At 34.7% G+C, this 11,670-nt stretch overlaps 1 protein-coding gene across 1 annotated transcript; it reads left to right on the top strand.

Moving 5' to 3' along the window:
• Window positions 1–590: 590 nt before the first annotated feature.
• On the top strand, window positions 591–10,458 carry LOC127864798 (2'-deoxynucleoside 5'-phosphate N-hydrolase 1-like). The gene is made up of 5 exons (XM_052404673.1): window positions 591–661; window positions 6,654–6,801; window positions 7,246–7,311; window positions 9,545–9,655; window positions 10,148–10,458. The coding sequence occupies exons 1-5, from the start codon at window positions 659–661 to the stop codon at window positions 10,249–10,251; spliced, it is 432 nt and encodes a 143-aa protein (XP_052260633.1). The 5' UTR covers window positions 591–658; the 3' UTR covers window positions 10,252–10,458.
• The last annotated feature ends 1,212 nt before the right edge of the window (window positions 10,459–11,670 follow it).

Raw genomic sequence — 11,670 nt, 5'->3', positions numbered from 1 at the left:
TCTCGAAATACACACAAACACATTACATACATTGTGGCTGTCCGGCTAGCGCAGTGGTAAAGTGCTTCTCACCTAAGCGACTTTGGTGCAATTCGCGATCCCGGCAGCATGTGAGTTTGGTTGGTGGTCACCATTACTGACATGTGGGGTTTACGCCGGGTACTCGGGCTTCCCCCTGCATCACAATACCACGCCAAAATTGACAAATCTGTCAATAACAACGAAATAGCTGGAAATTGTAGCTATAGTTATTCTTGAATACTCTGAGCTTTTATGAGTTCATACGTACAGCTCAGAGACTCGGAGGGTCAGTAGCTGGGAGTTGGATTATTGAAACTAATTGCAGCTATAGATCTAATTCAAAATTCGCTCCAACTTACGTGAGTCAAATAATCTAATTAGGTAGGAGTGCTGGGACACACTCCGGCTCCACACACATAATGACGTCCCTGGCTCGAAAAGGGCCTCATACATTTCGAAATATACACCATCGTACAGTATAGATAAAGGGATCCCAAGAACATAACAGACATTTGTCGCTCCTTCCATAAGATTACTAACATCCAGACCTGCGTTATCAGTACGTGTACGTTTGGTTCACAAACTAGGCGTGAGTATCGACAATTTAAGTTGTAGTTTTTCATGTTAATTGCTGTTTATGGTAAATTGGGTTTTAAATGTGTAATTAATGTTAAGTTTAAATTGTTTAGTTAGATCGTAATTTGTATGCGTATACAATTTAAATTGGCAATTATCACATATTTTCGCGATTGTAAATAAACACAATGTGTATTGGAGTTTACATAAACATGTTCGTAAGAAGATTTATCTACAAGTTTGACAGAGTTTATTGAAGTAAACATGATTATTGCTGATGTCGTGGCTGCTTGTCATATACATTCTACGAGAACAGCAATAAGGCAACTTTACGCGTCAAGCTAAACCTACAGCTGGCGATTTAATAATCGAAGTTCTGAATGCACTTCAAACAGTTATCGTGGTTGCTATTTCCTCTTTCCTCTTCTGTTTTATTCTTATGTATCACCACAAATTTCTTCTTGCAATGTCAATAAGTAATAAAGGTCTCTGTACGATTAACAAGTAATAAAATATCATGCGTTTTACTTAGTTGTTGCTTTTCTTTGTTATGTTTGACCCGCATTTTGAGCTTTAGTACGGGTTATACTGGTAACTCGAAAAGTATTGAATAGATTCAAATTAGTGTTCATAATTGATTGATGCGCATCCTGCATATTGAGGGAGATTCAACATGTGACATGTAACGATAATAATTCCGTTAGAACTGGACAGGGCCCTTTTAGTTGTACTCTGTACTTTGTTTTAATCTCCTTCAATATGCAGCTTTGGCATCAATCAATTATGAACAAAAGAACAGTACAATTGCTATACTGCGATTTTTAGTTATCACGAAATTATTATCGTTACTTGGTAACTGTTTTATGACCCACCAGTTTCAGTGACGTTTTCAATGTTTATGCTTACTCGTGTATGTGTCTTTGCTATTTCTTTTACTATAAATATTTAAGGATATCATTAACGTACATAATTTAATATCGTGAACATTACATCAAAGAGCGGCATAACTGTATTTGCATAATATGTGAATACTCTTATCCATGAATGTAAAATAGTACTTAATTTCTCGTGAAACTTTAAGCCTGAAATCAGTGTGGTTGTTTTATAAAGATATTTATACTTTTAACATATTTTGAACCAGATTAACACTGTGTATTCCACATGCATTATTGAAACTGGTTCCGTTTACGACTCATCACCAAAACACGGGTATATCAAATATGATTGCAGTCACGCCATTTATCAACGTTATTATTCTATTTTTAATGTTCCAAAAATGGGAAAACCAATATATAAAGTCTGATACTATTTCAATTATCTTGCATTCACTTCACCTAATGATATGCGTTATCTCATGTCCTTAACTCACCTGACATGAATACATGTAGACAGGTAAAATGTTAGAACATCCATAGTGCAGTATGGGTTATCGTCCCCATTTATCCTGAAAATATATTTTGTCAGATTGTTGATTTAACATAGTTGTCTAAAACTAAGATAACTAAAATATAGGATTGAATTTATCAGCCAAGTTACATACAAAGTATTGAACAGCCTTTGTACTGTGATTTTTGCATTCTCTGATTTAAATGTGGTGGGTATGTCACGAGTACTATTGCATGGGCAATAAAGGCTCAGTTCATGTTTTGATAAGATGATTCAGATTATATTTTAACCCTACTAATTAACGATTTTCAGCTCTTTTAGAGCACGTGATAACCTATCTAAAAATATTTATAAAAAACAGTTTGATAACACTTCCAGTGACCTACAAGTGATTTAAGATGTGAACCGAAAAACTTAAATTGTTCACAGATCACAAGCAAGAGAGTATATAATGCAGACTGATGCTTGCTCACATGTGCGCAAAGACTGGGAATTATCCGACATAGACATTTCAGGGGTCAAGCCATTTCCATGCACATGTATAAACAAGCCATTTTCTGGGGTCTAATGACCTCTGAAATGCTACTTTTATGCTTAGTTTACCCCATACAAGGCACATTATGACGAATAGAACTTTTTCCGGAATTCTTAACACCCAGTTTAAAGATACATGAGAACAGTTTTCCCTTCTGGTATTATGTTTTGCAAATGCTTGCCTTTTGAAAGGAAAAATCTCTGCTAAAATCTGATTACGTAAGTTGTTAAATAGGTACCCTAGAACATGATGTGGGCTAAATGTTTGTAGCGAAACGCACTCTTATATGGTGTTTTTAATCTTATTTCCCCCCCCCCCCATACATCTGTGTACCAGGGTCATATATATAGTACTTAATGTTCTTTCTTGAAACAGATTATTTGTATAGAAATACATTGTTATTATTCAGATTCAAAAGGTAAGTGTTCTCTTAAGGATTAAGATTCGCAAACAAGAAGTCCTGACACAAAGGTGAAATGCTGTAAGTTTGATAATAAGCACCCATGGCATTTTTAAACTGCAGTTTAAATGATGTGCTTTGGTGTACATTAATACTATTTACAAATGTATATATGTAAGAAATAAGGTTATAACTACTCTCTTTGCACTTCATTTTAATACTTGTTTCAAGCCTTACATTTGTTGGGTTGATATTTCTTCTTAAAATGGCACCGTTGATGCCACTGAATACCAGTGTGTAATTTTTAAGATAAATATTTTGAGTTATTGTACATAATATACATGTTAAAGTCACCTGAGCATAACAAAGCTCATGGTGAGTTTTATGATCCACTTTTGTCTGTTGTGCGTTGTTTGTCTACAATTTGCCATTTTAACACAGTAAAGGCAAATTTATTTATAATCTTCATGAAACTTGGTAAGAAAAAGTTTCCCAATGAAATTTCGGCAGAGTCGGAAAGCGGTAACGGGCTGTTGAGTATGGTTCAAGTCCATTGAAATACGTGGCCGCCTCGGGGCGTGCCAGTTTTCTTAGTATGACTATAGTGAAAACTTGTGAACGTTCAATACATTTTGCCAATCATTATGAAACTTGATTACAGCTTTTGTTCTTATGATATCTCAACTTTGTACACATGTGTAGTGTCCATTGAAAATTCTTATAAAACATTTTAGTAAAACTCGTGAAAACTCTGAAGGTCATTTGCTAAGACTATCGCATGAGATTAAAATGTAGTTCAAATGTGAAATTAAAGGGAGAGCTTATGGAAACTCTAGACGTCGGATGTTTTCCCTATAAGTATCATTGTGATATTTTGCTTGAGTGTTAAACTGTGTTACAAAGGCTCAACAACTAGGTAAATATGAACTGTAAGTTAAACTTAAATACAGTCTAGTGGCCTCATTTATTTCCAACCTTCATTAAACTTGGCAGCGTTTTTTTTGCATTCGGTATAAAGTTCCGGGAAACGGCCATTTCCCAATTGTGAACAAATTTCCCAACTGCCAAAAAATTCCCATTGCAGGTTTAAAACAATTTAAAACATTTTTTGTAAAATAAAATGCAACCTTGAGTTACTTTCCCTTTGCAGCTCTATGGCTTGAACATAAGTAAATATAATATTGGCGACTTGACAACACTTAGTTATCAATCAAAAAGTATTTGTGAGAAAAAAAAATCAAATTCACCAATTTCCCAATCTGAAGACATCACGATGTGAAATTGTAGGGGCTTCCGTACACATTTTACCCAATTGGGCTGGTACTGGAACTTTTCCCAATGGGGCAAAAAATCGCTGCTTGGTGACAACATTGGTCCTAGTACTATAACGGCTGAGTTCGAAACTGAATTTTGTGATTACACTAGAGGGTACAGTTATTGCCCGTTCATCATACAACGTGTTAAGATTATGCTTCCCATTGATATCTCATGCGAGTTTTAAACAGGGTCACATTGGGTTAGAAACTTAGTCACTATAGGTAGAATTATAAAAACAAGCTTGTGAACCTTCTTGACGCCACATATATCTTCATAAAATTTGGTTCAAACCTTTTTTCTAATTTTGTCTCTGCATTGCCGAGATATAACTCGTGGCCATTGAAAACAGTGAGTGCCATGAGGCCGCCAGGGGGCAGGCAGTTTTACCTAAGGCTACAGTTAAAGGTTTTTAATTGCCATTCTTCATGCAACGTGGTCAGAACATTTGTCCCAATTAAATCTAGGATGAGTTTGAAACTCGGTCGTATAAGCTTTTCTAAAAAAGCAAGTTTACTCCAGAAGTCATTTTGTTCTTCATGAACCTCGGTCAGAACATTTGTTTTAACAATATCATGAGATATCAACAATAAATACGTGTCTAGAATTTAAATATTGATGTGCCTAGAAATTAAATATATATGTTTCATAAAGTACTTTCATTATTTTGAACTGCACCATCAACAAAAGTTAGTTCCTTTGGGTCTCAGGTAAGCGCATTAGACTTTAGCGTAAGCATGTTAACATCTAACTGTGTTTGGTCCAAACATTAAACTAAAGGAATTCAAATTTGCTCCATGATGTATCAAACATTATTGTAAAAAAGCTGTCCTGTGGGTGCAAGGATAGGCAGGTTTTGTTTCATGTGGTATTCAATTTGAATTATTCAGACCCCGCGACTATATCTGTGTCATTAGAAGTTTTGCAATAGTCCCATCAAAAGCTTTTTATTTTTTGGTGATTGTTAAATCATGATAATAATACATAACTTCCCAGTGTATTTTAATTTGTTTATTTAGAAAAAAATAACTTTTCTGAACGGTTGTTACTAGAGCTATCTGTGTAGCACATCATATTAATGTTTTCCCAGGAGGGCAAAGGGGCATGGCGCATTACTTTCAAAAACTGCATTTTAACGCGCAGTTTAGGCAAAAAAGGACAAAAACGTAATGCAATGTTCATTTTAATTCCATGCTGTTTCAGTAAACTATATTATGTATTATTTTATATTTATTCTTTATTTAAATTATTTGTTTTTACCCTTTTCCACTTAGATAGCTATTTTTACGCATGTGAAGTCCCTTATAAAGTTAAATTTAATACAAGATCTTTCTAACTAGATTCATGTTTTAAAGGCTTCCTTTCCAACCCTTAGATACTGATGAACAGCAAACTAGGGTGGGAATCTGAGTGGTTTGATAACAAGCACAACGGTTGGATATTACACCTATAACCAAGACTTAGGAAAAATATTACTTCGATTTTACTTCGAATTTATAATACTTCATCTGTACAATATTAGAACCATTTAAATCCTGAATCCGGCATTTTTCCGAATAAAAAAAAATTCACGCTTGCGTTTCTATTATGTCAACACATATAAATAATTTGAAATCACGTCGGTATGATTGGTACACACTAATTGGATAAAAAGTGGGACGCCATAAGTATGGTTTAATGCGGTGAAAACATTATGCTTATGAATGCAAACTAAATGCCAAATTGACCAATCTAAAACATAAAACGTGTAAAACTATTGTGCTGTAAAAACTCATCATAATGAAGAAATATAGAATACAACGATATCGGTTAGTTCATACCTTATTTTATTAAATGAGATCAGGATTTTTTTCAGTAATCGAACCTTTGGTTAGCTTACTATTGAATTTAAAAGGAGTTCAAAGAATCGTGGTATGAAATTAAAACTAGCGTCCGATATCTTTATCACATGCTGTTAAATTAGGAAAGTAAATAATTATGCATAAACGGCATGATAAATAAAGACAGTTGATTAAATTGCGTGAAGTCTATATCGTTATAACTAGCCAATGAACATGCTCAAACAACTATATAAAACATGTTGAAGGTAAAAGAAAATCGTGAGTGATGGTTATGCTACATGGAACGCAATGTATATCATGTGATACCCTATGTGTTTGTTAAAAGTTTGCTAAATCACGCCCTTAAGCACGTGCCTTTCACCAAATATTTAGTTGAAATTTTCGGAACTTAATTCAAAAGATTAGACCCCGCCGATTGTTTGTTGCAGAATAACCCACATGTATTTGCATTCCTTTTCTATTAAATACAAATCGCTGGTAGAATGTGCGGTAAGTTTATTAACATGTTGGGTATTTCTAGAAACACAATGATTACCGGTAACTTTAATTATGTTTCTAAGTAAGGGTATATGTTCTTAAGATTTCAGTGAAGACAATGAAGATATTTTTTGGCGGCAGCATGAGAGGAGGCCGACAGGATGCTGAAATATACGAACGACTAATTGAGAAGCTTCAAACTTACGGAGAAGTGCTTACAGATCACGTTGGCTCGAAAGATGTTGAAAAAAGTAAAATACTACAAACATCATTTGTGTCACGTTTAATAGTGACAGCAAAGAAATCATACCTGTATATTTTTACGTTGAGATATCTTCTTCAAGTACGGTATATCACGTGTGTCACTATATAATTAATAGGATAAGTTATGTAACGGTAATAATTATAATGAAGACGTTCGGTTGTATAAAATGGTTTATTAGGGTAGCTATACTGACTAGTCTTAAGAAGGCACATTGTATTTTGACATTCTTGGAGGCATAATACAGGCACAGGTATAAACATTCTAAAAGTTTAACTACTTCTTCACTGTCTCACGGGTTACGAATGTGAATGATTGTTTTCACTGCTTCACGGGTTACGAATGTGAATAATGAAATGAGCTCGAAAATATTATTTAGATTATATAAGAATTGGTGATTTCAGTTACATGTATTATATTTATTTGATTTTAGATGAGACAGATGCGACTGACAAGTGCATATACGACCGAGTTGTTCGGTGGCTGGAAGAGAGTGATGGTAAGCGCTCACATGTTGCTCATATTTTCAAATTAACGTGCTGAATGTGCGTCGTATAAGTTTACATTACAGATGACGATTACACAAGGCATGTTTCAATAACCCATTCGTTGACTGAAACTAATAATCAAATATTATTAATAATTGAGGTTGTGCCTTAATGCTCTTTTTTTCAAAGAATGCATGTAATTTGCAATTCATGCATATTTAAGAGGACCGACTTACTCAGACGAAACTTGACTGGACTGACGAAAAATCTGATGAACTGGACTGACGAAAAATCTGATGATATCGCGTTCGATGTGTAGTCTGGACTGACGAAAAATCTGATGATATCGCGTTCGGTTTGTAGTCTGGCCTCATAGTTTGAATGCGGATTCGTAATAAAATGCTTTCTTTGACCGACCCCACTCCCCCTTCCTCTGATTAAAATAATTCAGTTTTCAGCTACTGGCATGTACACATATGCACAGGTAACCAGCTGACCAGTTTATCTTACCTCTGTTGTATGACTCAAATATTGTTGAAATACTATTTAAAAGGGCGAAACATTCAAAGTAACAACCTGCCTTGTTTAATTTAGTGATAGTTGGTGATGAATAAATAACAAATTCTTACTTCTTAATTGCGAACCCACAAATTATTATTTAGTATTCTCTATTCTTAGGTCTTTCAATTCGTTGTTAAACACAGACCAAACGTTAAGTGCATGACATCAAATGTGCGAGTTTGATGGGAATACCGGAAATGGATCCTAACTTGTTGGAGTAATGGTAGAACCTCGACCTATATCATGTTGGAGTCATGGTAGTACATCGACCTTTATCATGTTGGAGTTATGGTAGTACCTCGACCTTTATCATGTTGGAGTCATGGTAGTATCTCGACCGTTATTATGTTGGAGTCATGGTAGTACCTCGACCTTTATCATGTTGGAGTCTAGGTAGTACCTCGACCTTTATCATGTTATAGTCATGGTAGTTCCTCGACCTTTATCATGTTGGAGTCATGGTAGTATCTCGACCTGTATCATGTTGGAGTCATGGTAGTACCTCGACCTATAACATGTTGGAGTCATGGTAGTACCTCGACCTATATCATGTTGGAGTCATGGTAGTACCTCGACCTCTATCATGTTGGAGTCATGGTAGTACCACGACCTTAATCATGTTGGAGTCATGGTAGTACCTCGAACTTTATCAGGTTGCAGTCATGGTAGTACCTCGATGTTTATCATGTTGTGGTACCTCGACCTTTATCAAAGCGCATTTAACTAGCAAATTAGTTAAGTACTGGTATGTTCAGTACAATATATGTTTATAATATATTCTTTACTAGCATCCTAATTGAACAGTTGGGGATGGTGATTTACATTATAGGTCCTTACCTCATAGCCATTGAACTTCGGTCGCGAAAATCATAGAAAAATACCGTTTAAAACAAAGATAGGCTTAGCAAGAGAATACAAGGTAAATAACAAAATTATCTTCAGCGAGAGAAAAAAGGTTGCTGTTCAACAAAAGATTGGCGGCACATGGTATTCTTATTCAGGTTCCAACATTTTGTTTTGCTTTATTTTAAATGCAGCAAATTAAAATATCTGAAAACACGATAAACATCAAATAATGTCTAAACATAATCCAATGATGTAAGTATATGGCGCGTGTTTGAACTTTGACGTATTGAACAAGGTGGACACACCGTTTAGTGTATACATCCGGCGTTACCAGGATGCAAAATCAACGGGGTTTTCATGGGTTTACACACGGGCTGGACAGAATATAAACACACCGTTAAGAACTTATTTTTTGCAAATATCTCAAGTTATTGAAATTCATTTGCAAAAATCCTTAGTGCATAAAAGTCAGTTTTTCTTGCAGTTTGTGCCGATATCTTAAGGTATAAGAATCAATCCTTGAATACGTCTGAAATCGGTGACAAAATTTTGCGTTGCGTGTAGCATAACCGTATCAACATAGAAATTTTGAACAAGAACACATTCATATTAAATAAAATAATTCTAATGTATTTCACACTGCCATAAGCAGCATAAAATCTATATTGAATGCACTAGTTAACATTTTTAAGAAAAAACATGTTTTAAAAAGTTATTCGGAAAAAAAACACAACCTCTTACCGGTTCCCACAAAGTCACGTGATCCTGCACACTGGTTACTATGATCTGCAAAGAAGTCGTCAAAATGGGTTATAAGCCAATCGTGTTTAATTTCAGTTGTGGTAGCCGAGGTAACCCAGACCTCTATTGGAGTGGGGTACGAGATCGGACGAGCCGTGGCCATGGGCAAAAAGATACTGTGTCTCTGCAGACCTTCGCCTGATAAACGTGAGTGTATTGATATAAAAAAATGTTCGAGTTGTTAATTAAATTACTTCATGTATTATATCTTTATAAAACATGAAGTATCATGTTTTGCTTTAACAGACAGTGGTTTATCAGCCAGGTATCAGCTGTAAATATTTAGTATTTTATTTACATATTAAACTGATTTATATCCTGACCGATTGAACAGTATTATTACTATTGTTTTTGGCAATTTTTAGCAACTTGTATTTTACCATGGACGTAATACTTTAGTATACGTGTCCGTAATAAAACAATAACAATTTAAAAAGAAACATGAAGTAAAACTTATAGTTTGTTATTACTTGTTTTTAATTACTTGCAATAATAAGGCACACACTTGTGCATTTATTCTCAGAAGACAAAATAAACAGACAAACATCCCATTATCCAAGTAGTGACGTCAATACAGCAGCAACAGGCTTAAATATCATCGTTGTAAAACAAATTGCCAATTGTTTTTATGACTTGCAGATCTGTCTGCCATGATAGCTGGGGCTCACAATGGCACCACATTTGTCGTAAAAAATTACACCGAAGAAGAGGAGGAGCAAATATTTAAAGACTTTCTTACATAAACGTTCAGCATTCAAATAGTGTGAACGGTACCGAGTTTCGTCGGTTGACGTCATCAGATTTTTGTCTCACGACACAGCTGCGTTTACACGGGAGTAATATTTTCTAATAAATTATATTGGCTATGCATAACTATGCATTTATATAACCAGGTATGTTTATGTTAATGAGAGTCGGACACAATTTGTATTACACAAGTTTTAAACTTATAACAACTGTTAGTCTGTCAACAGCTTTTATCCCTCATTAAACGCCATCGACAACTGAGAACAGGCGTTGCATATTTTTCCGAAAAAGTACTGAAATTAAAATGGCGTACATTTCACGAATTTGTGATTGATACATAAGATACGAAACAAACTATCGATATTTAATAGTAAACAGTAAACGTACTTATGCGTAAAAATTTCGCCTTTAACGCGCTGCTTCGATCCAAATAGCCAGCCTTTCTATAAAAATAAAAAAATCGTCATTTTAATCCGACTTCATGCATTAAAATAATTACTCGCTGTGCTTTGGTACTTAATAACTTAAGATTTCGGGAGAAAAATCTAAGCATAACTACGATCTTGTTTTAATGGCACGTTTGCTTTGTTTGTGTAGGACTTTTCCCCGTTTTGAACAGTATTTCAGTCATATAACGGCGGTCATTTCAACAACCCACACTTTCCTGGGTTAGATGGGTTACCAGCTTTAGTGTGGTAGTCCAGCGCTCTAACTGTACCATCCGGCCCGACGAAAGTGTAATATATTTAGATTATTTATTTCATCAAAGATCACAAACGCTGCAAAATTGGGAAAACATAAATCAGAGAACATAAATACTGATTACTTTACAAATACATAGGTAACAACATTAGCTATTATCAGCAACAGTTTAAAACGTATGGTATATATGGAAAGGTGTATTTTGTAAGCAAACATTTTATTAATGCCAACACACTAATACGGTTGTAAGGAATGAAAGAAAATGTATTATAATTACATTATGTGGAAAAAATTACAACAACAAATTCAAAACACATAAAAATAACGTGTGAACATTACAAAAAATGTTTCTAAAATGTGCAAAACCATTGGTAGTACACTGCTGTGTGTGGTGGACCAGAGACCCTATTCAATATGATTCTAACAGAACAGGTAATGCAACCTACTGTATACATATTGAACACCTTTATTATTATTGGACAACATTAAAGATACAATAAAACAAATGCAACGTACACTGTTAACATCATTAACATTGCAGGTATAATTTGTTCTAGTAAAAGCACATATGATGCATCTAACATATTGGCTTTGATAAATGTTCTTATCTTTCAAGCCTATTAACACTATGTGAAAAGCTGACATGAAAACAATTCTTGGTCAATAGCTCATATACATTAGTTTTAGCTGCTTTACGTCAAACAAAATGTTAC

Source organism: Dreissena polymorpha, chromosome 1 (assembly GCF_020536995.1).
Source record: "Dreissena polymorpha isolate Duluth1 chromosome 1, UMN_Dpol_1.0, whole genome shotgun sequence".
Taxonomy (NCBI): domain Eukaryota; kingdom Metazoa; phylum Mollusca; class Bivalvia; order Myida; family Dreissenidae; genus Dreissena; species Dreissena polymorpha.
This window is presented reverse-complemented; position numbering and strand designations above follow the sequence as displayed.

What these genes read in the sequence shown, in the direction of transcription:
- LOC127864798 (XM_052404673.1), top strand. An exon ending in CTCGAAAGATGTTGAAAAAA is followed by an intron (nt 6,802 to 7,245) that starts GTAAAATACTAC and finishes ATTTGATTTTAG; the next exon opens with ATGAGACAGATGCGACTGAC. An exon ending in GTGGCTGGAAGAGAGTGATG is followed by an intron (nt 7,312 to 9,544) that starts GTAAGCGCTCAC and finishes GTTTAATTTCAG; the next exon opens with TTGTGGTAGCCGAGGTAACC.